Source organism: Struthio camelus, chromosome 15 (genome assembly GCF_040807025.1).
Source record: "Struthio camelus isolate bStrCam1 chromosome 15, bStrCam1.hap1, whole genome shotgun sequence".
Classification (NCBI taxonomy): domain Eukaryota; kingdom Metazoa; phylum Chordata; class Aves; order Struthioniformes; family Struthionidae; genus Struthio; species Struthio camelus.
In genome coordinates this window covers 12558385-12579719 of record NC_090956.1, presented here as the reverse complement: position 1 = coordinate 12579719, position 21335 = coordinate 12558385, and the positions used below count along the sequence as shown (strand labels likewise).

General features: G+C 36.7%; 1 protein-coding gene and 1 long non-coding RNA gene across 3 annotated transcripts in view; one reads left to right on the top strand and one right to left on the bottom strand.

Moving 5' to 3' along the window:
- The window catches only part of LOC138061100 (uncharacterized), a 32590-nt gene extending 20508 nt beyond the window's left edge, over positions 1-12082 (top strand). The window contains exons 3-4 of the long non-coding RNA XR_011134745.1: positions 7979-8110; positions 11249-12082. This is a non-coding gene — a long non-coding RNA (uncharacterized lncRNA). The remainder of the gene's footprint in view (positions 1-7978; positions 8111-11248) is intronic.
- Positions 1228-17852, bottom strand: ERCC4 (ERCC excision repair 4, endonuclease catalytic subunit). 2 transcript variants are annotated; one of them, XM_068908826.1, is made up of 11 exons: positions 17648-17852; positions 16536-16716; positions 14097-14292; positions 12567-12774; positions 11212-11392; positions 10741-10869; positions 10063-10173; positions 7316-7910; positions 5984-6076; positions 5150-5262; positions 1228-4027 (listed from the first exon to the last, which is right to left on the bottom strand). In XM_068908826.1, exons 1-11 carry the CDS (start codon positions 17819-17821, stop codon positions 3294-3296), a joined length of 2715 nt encoding a protein of 904 aa, XP_068764927.1. In that variant the 5' UTR covers positions 17822-17852; the 3' UTR covers positions 1228-3293. The 2 variants fall into 2 exon arrangements, with proteins under 2 accessions (XP_068764927.1, XP_068764926.1); XM_068908825.1 differs by lacking the exon at positions 10741-10869.
- Positions 17853-21335: the final 3483 nt, after the last annotated feature.

Genomic DNA, 21335 nt, shown 5'->3' with positions numbered 1-21335 from the left:
AAAATTGTTAATAGGCAAGCCAACACGAGACAAGTTTCTTTAACAATCCTCAGTTACATTTCTGTATGCTGTTTTGCACATAAATGTATTCATTTAATAACTATTTTCTGGCAGATACTTGCTTTTTGATTGTATTCTACAGTGATAGAAGTGGCATTCTAGATGACTAAGAAAGGTTTAGGGACAAATTTTTATTTTTAAAATTTAGGTTAGCTGTGTTTGTACTATTACTCTGCAAAGGAGAAAGTCTCACTGTCAAAAATCCTCACATTCAAACTTTTGTACGGCATCAAAAAAAGTCATGGCCCTTTTAGATTGTGGCTGCATATTTTATAAGCAATGTGGATTTCTCCTCAACTGGTTTGCATTTAAATTTGGCAGGCATAAATCTGAATGCCTCATATGTGATTAATGCAACTGTACTAGAAAAGTCCTGCTATACATGTTCATGCAGAAAAAGTAATTTTGCAGATAAAGTTTGTTTTGGTTATGGAACTGTTCATAGACAGTATGACAAGCAAAACATCTCCTGGGCATTTGTTATTCTGGAAGAAACCTAGTGCAGGCGAAGCCTCAGACAAGCTAGAAAAAAAGCAACGTAACTAGCTTCTTTTCAAATAGCGTATAAAAAACCTATCAGTCTCACTTATTCAGTGACCTTGAAAAGTGTAGTCTCAGTTTCGGTGTAAGAGGTATCTGCGAGATACTCACCTGAAAGCAGTGCTATCGCTCCTGCCCCTGCCTTTTTTTTAAAAAGCAGGAACTTAAGAGAGACAAGACACTGTGACAATGACAAAAATGTAACGTAACAATGACAAGAATATATGCAAATTTTCATTACTTTTGGGGAAGACAAGCTAAGGAATGCCATAAGGCCATGGAATGTGTCCTAAGTACTTTCAGCATTTACCGAAATATTTTGTTGTGTGCATACAGGTAAAGTCTGACTTCGTTGGCTTGGCTATTTCAGCCTTGAGTGGTTCCAAGGTACAGGACATCTCCCAGTGTTTCAGACTTTGTACCTACTGCCTCAGAAGGACAAACTGCCACTTGTTCTCACAGGTCACTGTAACTTCACCTAATACAGTAAGGTGCCAAATTACAAATAAGCAATAATGTCATACAACAATGTTAACAGCTGTTCTTTTCCCCTCAAATACACTAATCCTGCATGAAAGTAACCCTTACAAAATTCCACATATATAAACAAAAGCAACTTAGTCCAAATATTTAGCATATATTACTTATTTAATTGAATTGTATGACTTTCATCTAGCATACAACATGAGGCTACAACCTTATAACCTCCTTCATAGACCCTTCATTTTCACCTTATACAAATCTAAGACAAAAACAAGCTGACAAAACTGACATGCAGCACCCATGAAAAACAGTACATGTAACATTTTAATGATGCAAATGCATGAACAACACATGCTTTGGAAGGCTGTTTTCTGAAACAATGTCTATAGAACATTCATTCAGGACAGCTATGCTCTTTGCCTAAAGAAAAACACATGATTTTTCATTCTCACCACTTTGCAGGCATTATTGAAACAAAACATTTTGACCTTACACCTTATAAATGAAATGAGCACCTTATAAATGAAAGCCTAATGGAAAGACTTCCTCTTATGTTAAAGGAAATAAATTATAATATAAAGCAACAAAATCCCTAAGCTCTGGATTATAAATCACACACTATCACACACTAGAAATAAAAATACTCTGATATCAATATAGCCAACCGATGAACAAGATGTATGCCCAATGACAATAACGTTAAAGATGATGTTATGGATGTATTTAATTAACAAATTCATAATAGATTTATTCACACTTAAAATGCACAGAAAATATTAAACCTGAGTGCACAGTATAGTTTTCCTGAACTCAAATGCAGGAAATAAGTACTTTCTTCTGTAATGCCGTACACATAGATCTGTTGTTTGCATTAGAATCTTACCTGCATTCACTTGCATATACATAGGTATGCATGTATGTATATTATAAATGTGTGTGCGTGTGTAAAGACTTTGTAAACATATAAAGTAAATTCATTAGCACGTAATGACTGGAGACAGGATCAATCCTTTTGGCAAAGGCAGCTTGTTATGTAGCTGTCATATCAAAGTTCAGTGAAGAATACAAATGTTGTAAACAAACACATTCACAAACTATCAAAGAAAGAATAGATTTTTTTCCCACTCTATGCTAAATAGAATGCTAAAAGTTATCTTCTAGGAGAGAATAGTTTTACTGAATTTATTGACAGATGGTCTATTTATAAAGATATTAAAAGGCAAATGCAATAGGACACAGAAAGAAGGCAAGATTGTAAGACCTGTTCATACTTTTGGAAAAACCTTACTTTTTAGGAAAAAAAAAGTCTTATACGAGAGAAAATATGCTCTGATATAAAAAGAATAGTCCTAATGGTATATCTAGATTTTCACTTTGAAGTAAGTGTGGTGAAAGAGGTATCAAAATTGGTTCAAAAATAAAGTATCTTAGAAACATAAATAAGGCACTGTGAGATTAAGCTGCTAATGCCAAATCTCTATCCAATTTAGACCAAAGGAATGCACTTTGCAAAATCTACCGAGACAGAGATGTATTGGCTCTGGAGCATCAAAAAAGCGCAACTTCTACTAGTAAAGTAAACAAATACAACATAGAACATACCTATCCAATTGTAGTTTACTGCAACAAATGTTTATGATGATACTCAAACTCACATGATTGATTCCAAATATGTTCTTCTAAACTAACTCCTGGCGAAAGGTCATGATGCATTTCAAACAGATCCATCACTGTCAATCGAAAATTGGCAGTTTCCAGAAAATAACATGTTAATAAAAACAAGTGAGACATGGCAACAGGAGAGTAATACATCACGCAGAAGGTCGCCCATTAATCAAATGTTGAACATTTTTAGCTTTAACAAGACATCATGTCTCTAAAGAAAACACTTTGATCAATTAGTCTTTGCACTTAATCCTAATAGGCCTGATGATGAACTTCATTTAGTTTATTCAGTGTTACTATAGAATTGGTTAAAGTGCTGTAGAAAGAATAAAAATCATATGCCTTTCTCTGTTAAAAACAATTTATCTTTTCCTCATGAAACTTGCCTTCAGTAATTATTAACTCAAATGTTAAAATTGATGGATAGTAGTATAGCAGGAAAAAGGTGGTTACCTCAGAAGGCATTTAATAAAATATTCTATGTACTCTGCCAAAGTATTGTGCAAAAAGGCTTTACTATGGCTTATGCTGGACAATCCCATTAGTTATCTTTTGTTTTTTCCTTGAGATATTGCCTCACTGTAGGTCAGATGAATAAAGTCAAAGAGTTGCGTGGCATTGATGGCATTACCCAAAATTTTGGAAAGTTTGTCCTTTGACAGCGTTACTAGCTCTGCAATGCTTTTAACGTGGTTCATTAAGACACGACAGTTTTTTGTGTTAACACCTGGCATTTTTAATAGAAAGTCCTGAGGACCAGGGTTATACTTGTCTGACTCAGGAAGAACTTCAGAATCTGCTGTGACAGCCATTGCTGTTTCTGCATCAGGTTGTGGATGGTTTTGTTTCAATTCTTCAAACAGTTCAGCGGTAGCATGAGGAGAGGGACACCACAGGATACGTAACTTAGGGAAATGGAGTGTAAGAAGGGTTAGTTTAGAAGTAACATCATTACTGGAAATCTCCTGATGTAGAGAGCCTCGTGGAATCAAGGAGAAAGATTTGTTAGGATCAAATTCAATCAGGAGAATTGGTCGCTTATAGTAACGGGACATAGAAATGCACTGTGTGTATAGTCTTCCGTTATTTAGGGAACCAATAAGATCACTGATACTTTTCCGCTCTACACAGATATCGGGAGTTAAAATGTAATCTCCAACTTCCAAAGTAACAGGCTCAATGTCAATGCCACGACGATGAATAAGCGATGGAAGCTCACTACGAAATTCCCGCATATCCACTATTACAGTTTGCTGAGCACTCTTCTGTTCTTGTCCACCTAAAAAGCAAAATAAACACAGTGAGTCTAATACTTACAACCTCTGACTCTGGTCATATAATTTTTCTGTGTGCCGCCAATGCTTCCATAATGGGCAGGTTTCACATATCAAATTATACCTCAGATTCAGCAGTACCATAGATCAGATTTTATTTAGTTACTTACTGTTCTAGACAAAGTCAGTTACCAAAATACATATCATAGTTCATACAGTATGTTCTACAGTTTAATGGAACTACCGTGCGTACCTACTTTCAGCCTTGTGTGGCTGACAATGAGCTGACAATGTCAAACTGTAGTTGAAAAGTTACTGAAAAGCATCAAGAAAATGTTTTTAAAGGTTGTCCACAAAACAAGATAGTGCAGCTGTTCCTTGTAACTTTCAGCTGTTTCCCACAGCAATATGGCATTTTATTGTAGGAGATTTATTTTAGCCTCTATAGATCTGTGAAAGGACATAGAAGAGCTTGCAGCATGGAGGTGACAAAAGATATAACAGCAAACATTAGGGAGCATACGGTGAAGGAGAACAAGATGACAGAAATGCCAGCCAAGAAAAACAGGCAGAGCTGTAAAGATGAAGACAGAGTATACTTGTCAGAGGAAAGGAAGAAAAAGACAAGGAAGAGAAAAAACATGGTTGGAATTGCAGCAAAAGAAAAATGATGTTTATTGCAAAGAAGGTAGACAAAAACCACAGTCCACAGTTGTTTATCTAATCTATGTTGCAAAAATCAGAAGTCCCCAACATTTACTCGCTCAAGGAAAACACGGCATTTGACTCTATCTGTAGACTTCAGTTTTAATGTTTTAAGTTCTCCCCACCTCACTGCAAGCGATACTAGACAGTCTCATAGCCAACAGCCTGCCTAGAAACTATTCAAGTGATACCTATCTTAATGGTAAAATACTTCATTAACCTTTTCTTGGAAAAGGATGTAAATTCATTGTTATTTCACAGAGAGACAACAGAGATGGACTAAAGGAGATCATGCTTCTTTCCATTAGGACTGCAAAAATCAATGTGCCTCTACCTCCCACTTTGGATAGGATTTAAACATAAGAAGCTATAGGCCTTTTTCACAGCTTAGGGCGGCAATCCTAACTTCAGGAATTGCTCACCTGCTTTGCGCGTGTCAGTGGAAACAGTGGCACGTGTAGCATCTCTTACTAAGTCCAAGTTTGTTTCATCTCTTCCTTCTCTTTCTTCAGGAATCACCATGCTGGCCTTCTCTCTAAGGAACCACAAACAATGAAACGCTAACAACTGGAATTCTAATAAATATTTTAAAATACTTCAAAATCATTCAGTCAGATGTAAAATTACGCAGTTTAATACTGATTGCAAACCCGATAAGAAATGCAATTTACTAGATTTTTCAGATTGCTAGGGCTAGAGTCTATATTTGTATTTTCTAATTTTCTTTTTCTTTCTTTCTTTCTTTCTTTTTTTTTAAGGTTTTATATGCCCTGAGAAGGTCTAAGGAACTAATGACTAGTAATAGCAACATAATCTGGTGAGAAAACATTGTCAGTAAAAATACTGACTGATGCAGTCCAAGAAAACAGCCATTAAAATTCATTGTTTTGTCCACAAAACTACTGAAATCATGAAAGCCTTATAAATATCTTACAAGCAATACTATCTGCAGACAAAAATACCTTTATAGTAAAGTTTCTTATATGAAATTGGTAGATAATAAGAAAAAAATAGCAGTGGTGCTGAGTAGTTTTTGAAATTTCAATTAAAAAAATGGATATAAAAAGCAGGTGCTTTGGAAAGTAAGGTTTTGACTTCTTATCGATTCTTGATTGGAAAACTCTCTTAACATCTGAAGAGCAATTGGAAGTTTATATAAACTTTTCACACATTAAGAACTTCATTGTTTAAAATGTGAACATGCGGGAAATAGATGGAACAGATGAGTAGTAAAGATAGTCAACTTTTTTGTTTACCGAATGAGTTTCTCGAAGGCCTCTTTTTCCTTTCTCAGAGCTGTGAGATAGCGCTGTTCTTCTGTTGAGCCCCCATATATGAGGAAATAAACTCTGTAGGTTGGGAAAAAAGAACACTGCAAAACTTCTTATGAAGTTGAAAAAAAATTAAATTAAAAAAAAAAACCAATATTTAAGAGTAGTAGTAGTAAACGTCCAAGAAGTTGAAAAGGAGAGCAAACCCAGGCATTTCACTGTATCTTTTTCTGTGAAGCTATTTCAAAATTCAGCAACTAAAATTCTTATATCCAGTTTCCTCTCTTTTCTCAAAAGCAGATACACTTTCTGGGATTCTACCACAGTGGATGACACAGTCTTTTACTTAGGTTTAAGCCAGTCCATTCAATAAAGACAAGAAGCAAGTATCATGGAGAAAGACTGCTTGCTTATCATTAAAATCTTGCCAGAAGAAAGTATCTAGCATACATAAACTAAAATCTGTAATTATCCTGGGTTAGGAAAAAAACACCACCTAAGATTTAGAATGATTTATTTATACAAGGGAATCTTAGGTCCTACGAACAAGCTGTCATCTATACACCTATACATCTATACATCTGTACATACACAAACAAATTAAGTTTTATTCCACAAATATGAACTCATATAGAACATATGAGAATTAATAATTAACTTCAAGTATTAATTGCCTACAGCTTTTACGCAAAGCCATATTTTTTAAATTGAGTTATATTTTGACAGACTTATAGGGTTTTACTCTAATTAATTTTTTCTTGGGGAGCATAAAAGCTTCCTAGCCCCTACCTGCATGCTATATTACTGTATCTGACTTTCCTGCTCTGAAGTAGGGGAGTTGCCATATTGTTTAACTGAATATGATACTGGAGATAGTTACAATACATGCTGAATAGCCAATTAAAAGTGAACTGTACAACTAGCCCAGTAATTATCCTTATGCAATATACCTTGTGAGGTCCGCCATTTATGTCTGCACTAGTCTTACTGTATAAAATTCATACCTATAGCTACTGGTTTAAATGAGAATATAGCAACCTCAAAAATGGATTGCCACTAAAGATCATCTAAGCAGAGGTCTCGTAGAAGATGGAACAAAGATGTTACTACTGGTATATTTCTGCTGTTAGGGGACTAAATACCTCTGGAAAGTAAAAATAATATTTTAGTATAAATTAGACACTATACTTTTGTTTAAAAATAAGATGGCTAAACAGGAGTTGTTCTGGACCAACTGCCAAAAGTGCATAACTTTTTTTTTTTTAAAAAAAGACTAAAATTAGACCAACAACATTCTCAATTATCAACTCAACTTGCCTCAAAGGCTTTCCAGGCCTGCTTGCCTTGTAGATTTCCAACTGCCGAACAAAAGTTAGTTCTGCATCATACAATACAACATATCGCGGTTCTACTTCATGTAATACTCGAGTGAGTGCATAGGGATCACTGCAACCCTGTAATGGATGAATAATCGTGAGAGGGGTTTTGAAGATACCGTAATAAGAATCTGAGGGTAAGTTAATATGGAAATCTTCAGGAACGGCCTCTTCAAGACTGCTTTCTTGGCTACTGCTTAATTCTTTGTATTCTTCCACCTTCAACTCCTCCTCTCTGTTTTCCTCCTCAGTTTTCCCTATCATTTGGGGTAAAGTCCGGTCTTGCTGCTTCTTGTGTTTATTTTCTTTTGAAGAATCCTTGAGTTTGGCTTTTTTGGCTTGAGTTCCTGTGTCTGGTTTGGCATTTCCTTTGGACTTGACAGCTTTTCTATCCTTAATCCACACTTCTCCAGCCTTCTCATCCTTTCCAAAGGTTTTGTTATACAGTCTCATTAAAAAAGCTTCTGCTCCAACAATAATGTATTCCCTGAGCTGCGCACAAGCTCGGTCATCACTGGCACAAATAAGTACTTGTCCTGCAGTCAAGAAACAATATTATGCTTATCATCTGTTATGCTGTACTTTTTTTTTTTTTTTAATCCAGATACAAGAAATCTCTTGAGCAAACTTGATCCTAGAAGTGTGCTGGACAAATGCACTTGGCAGTTGCAATTGCTCTGGACTTTTGGGGACAGTCAAATTGAATGATGTTTTGTACCACGCAAGATTAGAGAAGGTTAGTGCAAGTTTTTCATTCCTGACTCTTACACCATCTAAATAGGTAATGTTTTCTTTTTGACCATTTGAAACAAGGCAGAATGCAGCATGTATTGAAACAAACATTTGAACAATTTTTTGTTTAATCATTAAGTAAGGCAGACGTTAGAGCCTGTTCTAATTTTTAGCCTTTGTCAGCTACATTATAGAGTCTAAAAGTACTTCAAGAAAATACACGTTTCCACACAAATATTATTGACATTTATGGGCCTTGAATAACAATTCTCCACAAGCTGACTCAGACAAACTCCTACAACACTAGGTGAAAGAGCCAGTTCTTATCTACAGTCAGAACACTGTGGGTGGGAGAAAAGAACACTTTTTTACCCTTACTATTTCCCAAAATAAAACTTGGTGAAATGCAAGCGGATGAAAAGTCCTAAAATAAGAAAGGCAGCAAAGCAGTTAGTTAGAAACACACTTGCCTTCTACTCTCTATCCAAGAAACTGCACCTCCTGGAAAAGCAGTGCAATTTTTCAGGTGCATGTGAGAAACGTATGAAACAGAAGGGGTGTAAGATAGAACCTCCACTTTTTTAGCATCCTGACTTCAAGAAGTAAGTGAATAATTACTACAGTTTTAGCCCCCTGCAATCTCCCCTAGTCAATGCAAAGGAGCAATGCTTACCTGAACAGCTGAGGAATGACTTGAGTGAGTTACAGACCTACACAGCTCCTAAAGCCATGAAGCATTTCTATTTCTGCATTACTTGTAAGTGCTCTAGAAGGCTGGAACTTGTACAGATTGCTACATTGTTAAAACAAAGACCGCAGCAGAAGAGATCTTTTGATTCCTACTGGGATAAACTGAACAAATAATTGTCTCTGTCTATCCTGCCTCACCTATCAGCAGAATGGCAGAAGTAAATGTGTCAACGTGGCAGTGGGTGTAGTTCACAGTTTTGTATAGGAACTTGAACAGAAACAGCTATTACTACATCCAACAGAGCCCATGTGTCAAATTCTTAAAAACTAAATTATGGTAGCTACATAAAAGAAGAAGATTGGCTAATTTTTTTGTGAAGGTATAGATTGTTTGGGGTTTAGATTTTTCTTTTTTTGTAGAACATCAACTAAATTTCCAGGTTTTCTGCTTTGGGGACTGCAGCATCAATACCATATTGAATTGTAAATTAAAATATTTTTCTATAACAATACAGGCTCATTCCTTAATACAGTATTACATAGCAAATTTCAACATTTCTCTTTTAGAGTGAGAACTAAAGAGGAGGGAAACAGTCTCACCTCATTAGCCTGTCTGAGGGAAACTTTCTTGGCTATAGCTATAAAAAAAACTATAGGTATACCTGTATGCAAGAGATTTCAGTAAATCTTGGGAATCACATAGAATGTGCATCTTAACTTTAAAAGTCTACAGATGAGCTTTGTAATGGAAATTTTGTTCTTGAGTCTCATGCAATTAAGTCACCCAGAGCAGAAACTTTATCTCGACACTGTCATGGAGGACAGAGAGAGAAATGTACCATAAGTTGGGTATATTCACATAAGCACGTTAGCAGATGAGACAGCTATCAGAATGTTGGGTTGGGGGAAAAGAAAAGGAGAAAATAGAGACAAGTATGCAAGGCCAAAGCAATATCGAATAGGCTGGCAGAGAAGAAATCAACCAGGTTCCATCAAGTGGTCATATTGGCACAAACCATTGGTGACAATCTTCAGTTTTCAATTCCAGTAGTCTCTTAAGGAAAGCCACATTTTAAAGTGTAAAATTTTGTCACAGTTTTAAAAATAGTTAATTTTACATAAAGTCCCTGTCTTAAATCCACCAATTATTATATTTAAAACTAGCTCTTTAATATGACTGTAATGAAGAGTTAGGCTTCTTCTCTCAAAAGTCAAGTAGGAAACTAGCTACCTTGTGAAAACTTATGTCATTTGATATTCTCTCACCTGGACCACCAAGATCTTCACTGTTCTTATTCTCATTTTCAATTTCTTTCAATACTTCCCGTAAAGCTTCCCATTTTGGGTTACTTTCTAGAACCAATTCCCTTTTCAGTTCTGAAATAAAGTAAGATTGAATAAAGCAGCATTTATAGCCAAAATACTCTTCATAACTTTAAATTAGTGGTTAGATGTTAACAACATTATGATTTTTGGCAAATACAATGCTCAACAGCCTACATATGCAACTTGTGCTGATGGAGCTGGAGCGTGTTTTTAAAGAAATACTTATAAAGGGGGAGAAAGGTTTTGATAAAGCAAAAAGTTAAAATAGTTTACTCATTCTTCAATTCTGAAACTCGTAAATAAAATATTTTGTTTATAAAAATGACAACAGCCTCCTTCCTCTTCACAAAAAATGAAAAAGATGAAGCTAAACACCTATGTAATTCAAGAACAACGTCATAAAAGCTCTCCCACTGATCTGCTGTGCACTTTTACTTCTTTGTGACTCTGAACTTTTTTATTACAGGCTTTTTGAACTAAGATTATGTCTCAAAATAGCACAGCTAGCAGACTGGGGTCTTGATCTGCACAAGATCACGTAGGGAACCATAACACTAGTAATTACACGCAGAGTATTTGAAATCGTGCGACTCTATCAAAATTAGGAATGATCAGTACCATTTTCCTTCTTTACATCATGGTTTTCAGAAACTTTGGTTTTTTTAGTCATTCTGTCATCTGCAACGCGATAAACTCTGGCCCGAGCATTTATAAACATTGAAGTACTAGAATCAAGAAACAGCCAACCTAAAGAGGCAAAGAAAACATTAACAGTTTGACATTTGCAATATATATGTTTTAACCCCTTCCAATAAAAGCCCCAAATCTCGTATCTGAAATATCTGTGCTACCTGCTTGCTATGTAATTACTAGTTTAATAAAAGACAGAAATGAGATGTGAATCTCACACTGTCAAGTAACAGCAGTTAAGTGGGAAGATGAAAGCATTATCTGTCAATAAAAACCTACATCCTTATGGCTGGTTATATAAAACCTAATTAGATACCTTCATATGTTTGGGAGTGTTAATTAAAAATATCAACATTTCACTTTTTCATGCATTAACTGGTACAGTTATTCAATGTTTACCTGAATTCTCACCAAAGGCTTTCTCACTTGCTTTCAGTGACTCCAAAAGATTAAGGAAAGTGACACAATCATACTGAGTGAGATATTGTAGCAAAGTACGCAGTATCTTCAAATCCTGGACTAAAGATTTTGTCTTAGCTCCAAGCTGATGCCAGAGAGGATCTAAATAGTGACGTATTGTCTAGAAATATAAATTGTAAACTTCAGAATAACAAATACCTATACTACAGTAATCAAGAAAGGAATGCACATTTTCTTTACAGGAGATGCCACTGGTTTCCCAACCAGTATCAAAAACACTAAAGTATAGATGTAATAATGAGATATTTATTTTGATAAATAAGCGATTTTTGCAAAGTTAATATAATATAGATGCTTTTGTGCAGAAGAACTCAACAGTTAGCAAATATCTGTATCATTTATGCTTTCAGTATGTATTTTCCTTTCCCTTTAATAAAACTGGTAAAATAAGTATCAGTAAAGTACAAAATCTTATTTTATTGATACTGGTCTGCACCTTTAGTATTTAGTATCCTTTATTTATGGAAGGAAGGAAACATTATAATGTCATCTCATTCTCAAAATGAGTGCCCTGCAGACATGCACCCTACGGAGTCTGGGAAAAAAAAAAAAAATCTGCAAACGTGAAGTACAGAATTCCTCACAGGAGGATTAAATCAGAAGTAATAAGTAATTGTATTTCACAATCATGGTTGAAGTTTATACAAAAAGTGCATGTATGCCAAACGTTGCAGACCTGCCAATAATAACATGCACACAATTAATGACATATATTATGGTTATAAGGATACAGCATGCAAGGGTATATTACAGACTATATGCAGTTCTCCTAACAAAGGAGATACAAGTCAAAAATTTAAGAAGAAAAAAGGAAAAATACTGTACACCTATTTCTAAAAGTATTTTGAGTTGAAATCACAGCCATCTTTAAAATAACAACATGACAGAGTAAAGCATGGTAATCACAAACTTTAATTTGTGGTTTGTAATTAGAAATTAAACACAATACACTGTGTAGCTGGGCTATCATTAAAGTTTTTTAAATTATACCAGTATCAATAATTATCCGTACTACTGTAGTACTGAGAAGCACCAACCATGAATCAGGTGTCCTAACTATAGCAATTTTGCAAATGAAGGAAGAGCATTAATGAGCCAAAAATCCTACTGGCAACTATAACATCACCATTATAGATTAACGTAGTCTCTGTCCTTGTACCAGTAATAAGTGTCACCAGAGAATATTTGGTTGCTGCTGGTTATTTATTCTTTTTACAAATTAATTAGACAATTTAATTTATAATTAGACACAGCAAAATAAACAAAATCGTTACCTTGTCAAAAGGTTTACCAATAGCATTTTCTAAAGATAGATCTTCTACTTCAAGAGCTGGATTATAACGTTTGAGTTCTCTCAGACATGCATTCAAAATGTCCAGTATTGAAGTCTGGATAGCAAGCATACCAGGAGTCATCGACACGTGTATTTCTACCACTTCAGGTTTATGCTTCTCTAAAAATGAGTTCACAGCTATATGAAATCTAAGAGGAAAACAACTTATTAAGATTTACCTGAATGGTTTGTTTGATGACATAATTATCCAAAAGTTCGTATAAACTAAAATTACAATTGATTTAGGTGTAAACAAGTAATCTAAATGCAAAAATCAATCAGTTTCTATAGATGAGAAGATTGCAATAGTGCTTATGAACAGCCTGAGAAAACATCTATTCCATGATCATGACTGTACTTACTCTAGTCATGCAAGCCTACAGTGCTGGTGAATGATCCATGGAGAATTACTGCACTACATTCTATACCGTAACTAGAGGTAACAAATCTCAATATAAAAACAAACAAAAAAATCCCCTACAGGCGACAACCGTAATAGGTTTATAAATCCTTTAGAATCACATGGATCCACAAGCAGACTCTGTGGCATCCCCAGCTTCTGATTAAAATTAGCAGGTCATTGTTACAACATAGCCCCTATAGCCAATGTGTCCAGACAAGTACATAGATGTTAACTGATGTTATTAACAGAGCAAGGCACGGAGAAGAGATTGACCTCTGAAACTCAACAGGCAGTTTACCTTGCTTTACCCTACACCCTCAGGTCTTTTTATGGATCAGAAGCCCAGGAGGAAACTTTACAGAGCTTCTGTTCATCCGTCCTTACTCTAGATAGATCTGTTTCTGCTTCTTTGTAACGCTGAAAGGAAACGTGTTAAACCGTTGACAGTACAGTACAACATTACATAAAATAGAATAAAGCACATTCTAGAGGGGACTAAAGGAAAAATACAGGAGCACTGAAGGAGTAATAAGCTGAAGTGTCCAATTCCATTTGTGGGTCTGCTCCTGAAAGTCTTAGCCCATATGACAAACTTGGCACATACAATTAAAGAAAGGCTTTTTAAAAATGTATCTTCCATGTAGAAAGATATATCCACGGAATTTCACCATAGTTGGAAAAAAAAATACTTCCAAGAATGGTGGACTTCAGAGTCTGTATTCCAGTTACTTCGTGGCTCAAATTACCTGTTTAATAAGTGATGCTTTCCTTAAGCTATTAAGGATGTCACTTTCTGTGTGACTTCTATTGGCTAATAGGTGGGTACACCACAGATACAGCCTTTTAGAGATTTAATTTGGGGTCTATTTTCAAATATACTTATAGAAAAACAGTATCCTTGAGATCACTTCTTCTGTTAAAAATTGAATAAAATTTGTTTGGGAATACAAAGGAGGAAGAAACAAATTAGCAGTGTGATGGCATAAACCCCATTTCCTTAGGAATCTATGGTAATAATAATTAATTTTGTTAGGTTTAACAATTCTGTGAAGTAAAAAGGTGCCTTACCTTGGCCACAGATAAAGTTTCCTGACAAAAAGATTTCTCATCACTCTTTCTACATGGCAAAAGCCAGTGTTAAATGCAACTGCATTATCTGTAAAAGCTTTAATGAAGCCTTGCTTGTTCTTCTGGCGATAAAGTCGCAAGATAAATGCTTCCTGACAGGACTCAATGATTCTGTGTGCTTTGTATACCAAAATGCCTGGCAAAATAAGAGATTTTTTTAAGTTATAAAAAAAGAAAGATGAATAGCGAATAGTGTATACTATTGTATAGTAGAGTATATAATTTTCCTCAGAATTGTTTTATTCTTCTGACAGATTTTGCTAAATAAAGGACAAGAGGAGTTTCAGTCTTCTAAAATGTTAACTCTTAGGCGTTCAAATCAAGTAGTTCCTCAGTTTCAGGAATCCCCAAATAAGAACTGTGATAATGATGCATCTTTAGCAGAAATACTTGTGCTCAAGTAGAAACGAAAACTTTCTTGGATTCACAATGTTGCATTAGAAAATTCTTTACTCTTCAAGTCAAAACTTGAAATTGTGCCTTTTAGGAGAAAAATCAAATGCAAGGTGCAACATAGTATTACCACAAAGCACATTTGATATGTTCAAGACTATGATATTTGAATTATTTTATCTACAGAAGATTTGGAATTACAGATTTGTCAAGTTTGTTATTTTGGTAACACTCAAGGTTTATTCTCAATGATAGAACTTTTGAAAATATTTATTTTGTTTTTTTTCCTCTCCTCTGATATTCATTTGCACATTTGAAGACAGAAGGGACCTTTAATTGTATGGGTAGACCATCAATTTTTTTGCACAGTTATGTGTATACTAGGAAAAAAAGATTAAATGCGCACATTTTAGCACAAACAAGTGAAACTATTTTAACTACATTAAGTGTTCAAAGTAAACATTTTCAGGGTTTACACTTCACTCGGTCAAGACCTATTAGTCTTATTTTTCCCCTCATACTTAATTGTGTTAAATAACACATTACATTTTTTTACTCTTCCTAACGAAGATAAGGCCGGTGTGATACTTTTGTATGCCCACGACTTTCAGTGGAATAATAAATACCTTTCCAAAAGGGAAGCAATAGCATCAAAAGTCAAAGGCTTCACCCCATACCTAGATAAGCCAACTGAGATAAAAAGTGCACCTCTTTTCTATCACAATTTTTTTTCAACTTAACATTCAACCACTGATCTGAATATGCCTTTGCTTTATAAATTAAAGAGCGTTTATAAGAAATTGATTTCCATATAACTGCTATTCCTTCATAATCAAGTCATGGAATAATCTACTAAGGGATGAACCAGATATTCTTACATCTCTCTATGAAATAGGTTTTTCAGTACATAATAATGGCTGTACTTATTTCTGAGCACGTTCCAGTTTGTCAAGATTTGACTCTGGGTATGGACATTAGAACAGACACGGAAATAACGAACACACCAGTGAGACCGTTTACAATACCTTCATACTTTTAGTCAATATTTCTCTGCTTGTTAACAGAGTTCATATGACCATGTAAACCTTGGCAGAAACAACTTGCCGTTGTCTATTGCACCAACTCAGTTTTTCTATGGTATATGTATTTACTACATCATTTGTATTTGGCCAAAACTACCCGGAATGATTCTTCTGCATTCCAGTGATGATCATTTCTTATTTACAGTTAGGTCAACTTATGAGTTCATCAACTGTTAATTCACATGTGATTCTACAGTGATTTAAAAAAAACATTTCTAATACATAAAAACACTTAAAAAAAAAAACTTTGTTAATTCTTCAAGAAACACTATTACAAGTTTTTATTGTTGTTTTTTCTTCCATACAATATCACACCCTAGCAATACACAGGTCTCCTACAGAACAGTGTTACCATAGCTTTAAAAGAAGGAGCGGCTCTTTCTCTCAAAGACCTCTAGTGCCACACTGACCTCTACTGGCAATATGAAAAGTGTAAAACCACCGTGTCATTTCAGGACACATGTATTTTGTATAGCTTTCATGTATTCTTTCTTTCCATACACATGAAGTCCCAAAGGTGTGTTTTCTTCTGTTTTGTTTTGGAGGTGGAAGGGAAAGGAGTTGAAGGGCAGAAGTGAAGTTAAAGTAAGATGCTCAAAAAATTGCTTGCTTTTTTAACCTAGAAATACCAGGATTATCCAATTCCATGTCCTTTGGCTCTAACATAAAACCTTTCAAAATGTTTTATCGATTAGGACTTCTCATATGTTGACTAAAAGGAGAGGGATACAGCTTTTGAAGCAAAAACTTACTTTCTTCCGTGTAGTCGATATTCAGTTACATTTAGACATTAACAAGATGTTAACATCTAGATAACAGACAAAAATTCTTATATTCCTCCCTCTTAGATTTTACTATCTGTCCAGGCTGTAACACTCTTACCTGTATGCTATTAAACTCTTACCAGTAATGAGGTTTGCAGGAATTCTGTCAGTGAGGAAATCTACCACGAGGATTCGACTCGTTGCAAAGAGGACACCTCCTTGTGTGTAAAATTCATACCGAATATTATTTGTAATTTCATTGGTAACACGCCGAGGAAGATGAACAACTCCATCTGACCTCAGCTGATCAATAAAATATTCCTAAACCAAACACAGTAAAAACAGAAGATTTCATTGTAGTAACTGATGAAATACACGCAAAAAAAAAAGTCTTAGTTACACATGCTCCATTAATTTTGAGGAACTGCTCAAAACAAATTAAAAACATTATACTATGAGAAACAGTATCATCATTACCTAAGGAAATCAGAATTACAAAGATCTTTTTCTTATTTGGTATTCCTTGTTTAGTTTCAAAGTCATTTAGGTATTTTAAAAAGTGATATATTTTTCAGTATTAGTGAGGCAACAATTGATAAAATATGAGTCACTAACACTCAAAGTAACTTAAGTACTCTGAAAACTTTATCTTAGGTTTTCCCTTATACTTTAATAGATTCTGCTCAGAGAACAGGCAGTTTTTAATACCATCTTAAGAATACAGAATTGGAGGGGGACCCTCTTGAAATCCCGTCACCTGCCACCAGAGACAACTACATCAAATGGGTTGCGAACGTCAAGCTTCACCTGAGAAACTGCAGTTAGGACCGCTATCCACCAACGGTCACCACAAAAGCTGTCTCCAGATTACCACCTCTTGGATAGTGAGAAACCTCCTATTTCCAGCCAAAATAAGAGCGCGGAGACCGAAAGCGGCCGCAGACCCGCTCTCCGGCCCGGCAGCCGGCCGGGGGGCGCCCGCCCGACATGGCGGGAACGGCGGCGACAGGGGCCGCGGCGACGAGGAGACGACGGTGGCGGGGCAGCGACGACGCTGAGGGGGCGGCGGGGGCAGGGGAGGCGGCGAGGCGAGAGGACAGGGACGGCGACGACGCCGAGGGGGCGGCAGGGGACAGGGACGGCGACGACGCCGAGGGGGCGGCGGGTGAGGGCGCCGCCGCCCGCGCGCCCGCTGACAGGACGCTGTCGCCGCCGCCGCCAGGCACGGCCCGGCGCCCGCGGCTCCGCTCACCTCCTCGGCGGGGCTCGTGTTGAGCACTAGCACCAGGCTGGCGGGCTCGCTGTAGAGGCGGAGGAAGCGCAGCAGCAGGCGGTCGATGCCCAGCCCGCGGGCGCACACCACCAGCCCGTCGCAGTGGAAGAGGTCCAGGAAGATCTGGCTCTCGTGCTCCAGCAGCGCCGCCATGGCCGCCGGTCCCGCCGCCCGCCCATTGCCCCTCCCCGCCGCCGACCGCCCGAGCGACGCATGCGCGCGAGCTGCCGCCCGCCCGCCCGCTCGCCGGCGGCAAAGCAGCGCCCCCTGCCGCGCTCAGGCGGCCCCTCCGCCGCAGCGTCGAGGCGGGCGCGGTTTTCCCGCCTAGAGCGCGAGGCGCCGCGGGCGGCGGCTCCTCAGGGAGGAGGGCCCTGAGCAGCGTCGACAGGGAACGAGGTGGGAAGGGGCCCGCCGAGCTCCTCGCTGCCTCCCCGGGGCAGCCGAAACCCCTCCTGGCCTCCCCCTGGGCGCGGGCTGGCTCCAGGTGGGCAGCAGGGGTCGTTTTATTTATTTATTTAATTTTATCAGAAATGACCTGTCTTTCTTAAAAAAAAAAAAAAAACAAACCCAACCGGCTGAGCATCAGCCCACGCTCCAAGCACGAGGCATCATTTTTCCTCATTTTTTTTCCGGGCACCTCGGTTTTTAGTGCCCCTACCTCCACCTCGGCCCTGCCGGTTCCCTCAGGGGCGGGGGCGCTGCTCAAAGGGCGCTGCTCAGAGCTGCTGTCGGAAAGAGCTGGAAACTCCTCAGGGCTGCCCCAAAAAATGGTGGTGAGGGGCAGGCGAAAGCTGCAGGCGTGTCCCCAGCCCTTCTTGAAGGAGGTGACGGTTCAGGCCTGCCCCAGGCGGGCCCAAATCCCCTCGAGGAAAGTGAGGGGGGAGGACGGCGCTTTCTGCCCCTCCTTGGGCAGAGGGGTGGCGCATAGCCGGCCCCTTCGGCTACATAAATGTGTGGAGCGTATCTTTTTTTTTTTTTTAATTTTTGTTAAATAAGGGAAAATAAAGTGTACAGCTGCTAACGTTCTTTTGCTCTGTGCGTATTCAAGTTGACGCTCATGGTAAGGATGCACTTTACTATGTGTTATTTGTATAATTTACCATGTTGTTAGGGTTGTGCTGTTGGAAGTTTTAATTTAACTTAGAGGATTTTCAAAATATTTTATAAAATCACATTTGCATTTTAAAGTGCAGTACAGAAACTCAGAGCAAAATAGAAACAAATCTTTAAAACTGGCAAAAATTAATAAAATACAGGGACTATTCTTGATTTCCTCGTACACTTATATTATTTCTGAAACTTTCTGCTGGGACCTGAACAATTCTTTCTTTTGGATCACATTACCAGCTGTTGTACTAAGTACTTGGTACCAAATACCATGCCCTCCTTCTCATTTTTTGCTGGCTGTTATTAAGCTCTTTGATGTTTGCATTGAGAACTTATTTTAGATAGAAAAAATGTCAGAAAAATAGTATCTTTACATGCACCACATTTCATTTTTGTAGCCTGCCGGGCATTTTACTGGCTGAAGCAAAGTGTTACTCAGTAACGTGAAGATTACCGTTAACTTTTTTGTGATGTTTCTTGAATGCTGTATGAAAAGCTGTAGTCCACTAAGGCTCCTTTCAAGAGCTGTGATACGCTATAGAGATGTCCACCTAATTTAGGAAAGGCTTGTCTTTAGACATTTCCTGAACTACCTATTTGCTATCTGAATTAGAAATAATACATTTTCTAAGTTGTACAAATAGAATAAGTAAGGCACTTCTGTAATCTGATTTTTTGTACAATATATATGCTTGTCTACTTTTTTAACTTTGACTAAATGTCGTATTAATATAAAATAGTTGTGAGTGGTACTTGTGTTCGTACACTTATTAACCAGTAGAGGGCTGTCATTTGCCAGAGTTATCTTAGAGGAGCAGAACTTAGGCCTAAATTCTCACACTTAATTTTTGTATATTTTTTCTTTGTAAAACAATAGATTAATATTTAAAAAATATTCATAAGCACACAGGAGAAACTGTGTAGGAATGGGATAAATAAAATGGTAAGAATGAGATGTGATGTGTAATTTGTAAGTTGGGAATAATAGGCTAGCAGAATGTTAGGGGAATACATGATGATATACTTCTCTATTCAGCAAGGAAGGCTATTGAGTTTATAACCTAATGCTGTTTTTTATATATTTGTAGTAAACATTTTGAGTAACTTTAGGATGTTCATTCCATATAAAGTTATAAGTAAAAAACACTAATTATAGGCTAGTTTCAAGCTGATAAATTGTGTGAGATGGTCAGTACAGTCCATTATTAATCTCCCAAGAAAGACATTTACTTAGGCATTTTAAAAATGCATTAATAGACCTATTTAATCCATAGCTATCTGAAAGGAATGTTACTTGTATACTAGAGAAACAACGAATCGTTGGAGGTAGACTTATTATTTGGATTGCTAGTTATTAATGGAATTAATATTATTAATATGAATAGTCTCTTGAAGATATGTTTTTGAAAACTATGTTTTAAAAATTTGAACAAGTTATTATGAGAGAAAGGAAAGACACAAGAAGCTGTGACTAAGTCATTTATCTACCCATCTGTGTAATGACAACAGCCTTTTCTGAAAACTGGCAACAGTTCTTGTGCGTTATATTGTTAACCCCTTGTTCCTGATAATATAAAGAGACAAATAAAACCAATATTTAGATAAGCTCAGTAAAATTTATTTTATATTATTTTTAAAATTTCGCCAGGAAGATCTGTCTCTCGTGCTCCAGCACGATGTTTTCTTTTGTCTTCCATTCTGTCTTTGTGCTTAAGAAAAGCTCAATATTTTTACCTGTGAAAAAGCAGTGAGATCTTATAGTCTGTGGAATTTTCAGAGAATACTTGACCGGGTTTGTTATTTGGGCTTTAGCTTCATTGTTCCTGTTACCTATAAATAAAAATCTCTAACAAGTCTAGAGGTGTTTTAGGCCACAGTTTTATTAGCCAACTAAGAAGGTTAGGGCCAACTTCTCAGAAATGGGCTAAAATTTCTCACATTTTACAATTTCCACAGAGTCAATTTTGTAATAAATAAGATTACTACATATATTTACCTGAAATCCTAAATGCATTTTACTGGATTATCTCTTGAGTAGATGTGTCAACATACTAGTCCCCAAACTGATTAGCTGTAGAATTTTAAGAAATTAATATCTATAGTCCTCCTTGCATCATTTGGTCATAGACTAACTCTTCACTGTTTTCCATATCCATAGTAAAGACAGTGACCTATGGGAGCATATGGAATCATTAAGTTATCTAGGTGGTGGATGGGTATAAAAGAGACTAAAGATCACTGATAATTAAACGATAAGACTACTGAAGCAAAATTGTCTAAATTAATACTAAGTTTTGTTGTCCATTTTCTCTAGGAAATATTTTTTGTTTTATTAAATAAGAGCAAATTTACTTTTTGAGAAAAATGACAAAAATAGAAATACTGATCTTAATCTGTAGGTTTAAAAAGATGCTAGAAATAGAAAAAATATGTTCCATATTTTGGAGATTTATTATAAGCCATCTTATAGCCACCTCTATTCATGTTCTTCTAACATTGAGTTTTGAGATGGGTACATTCTGTAATTTTTAATTGGCTGAAATATATTTTTCTCCAGCAA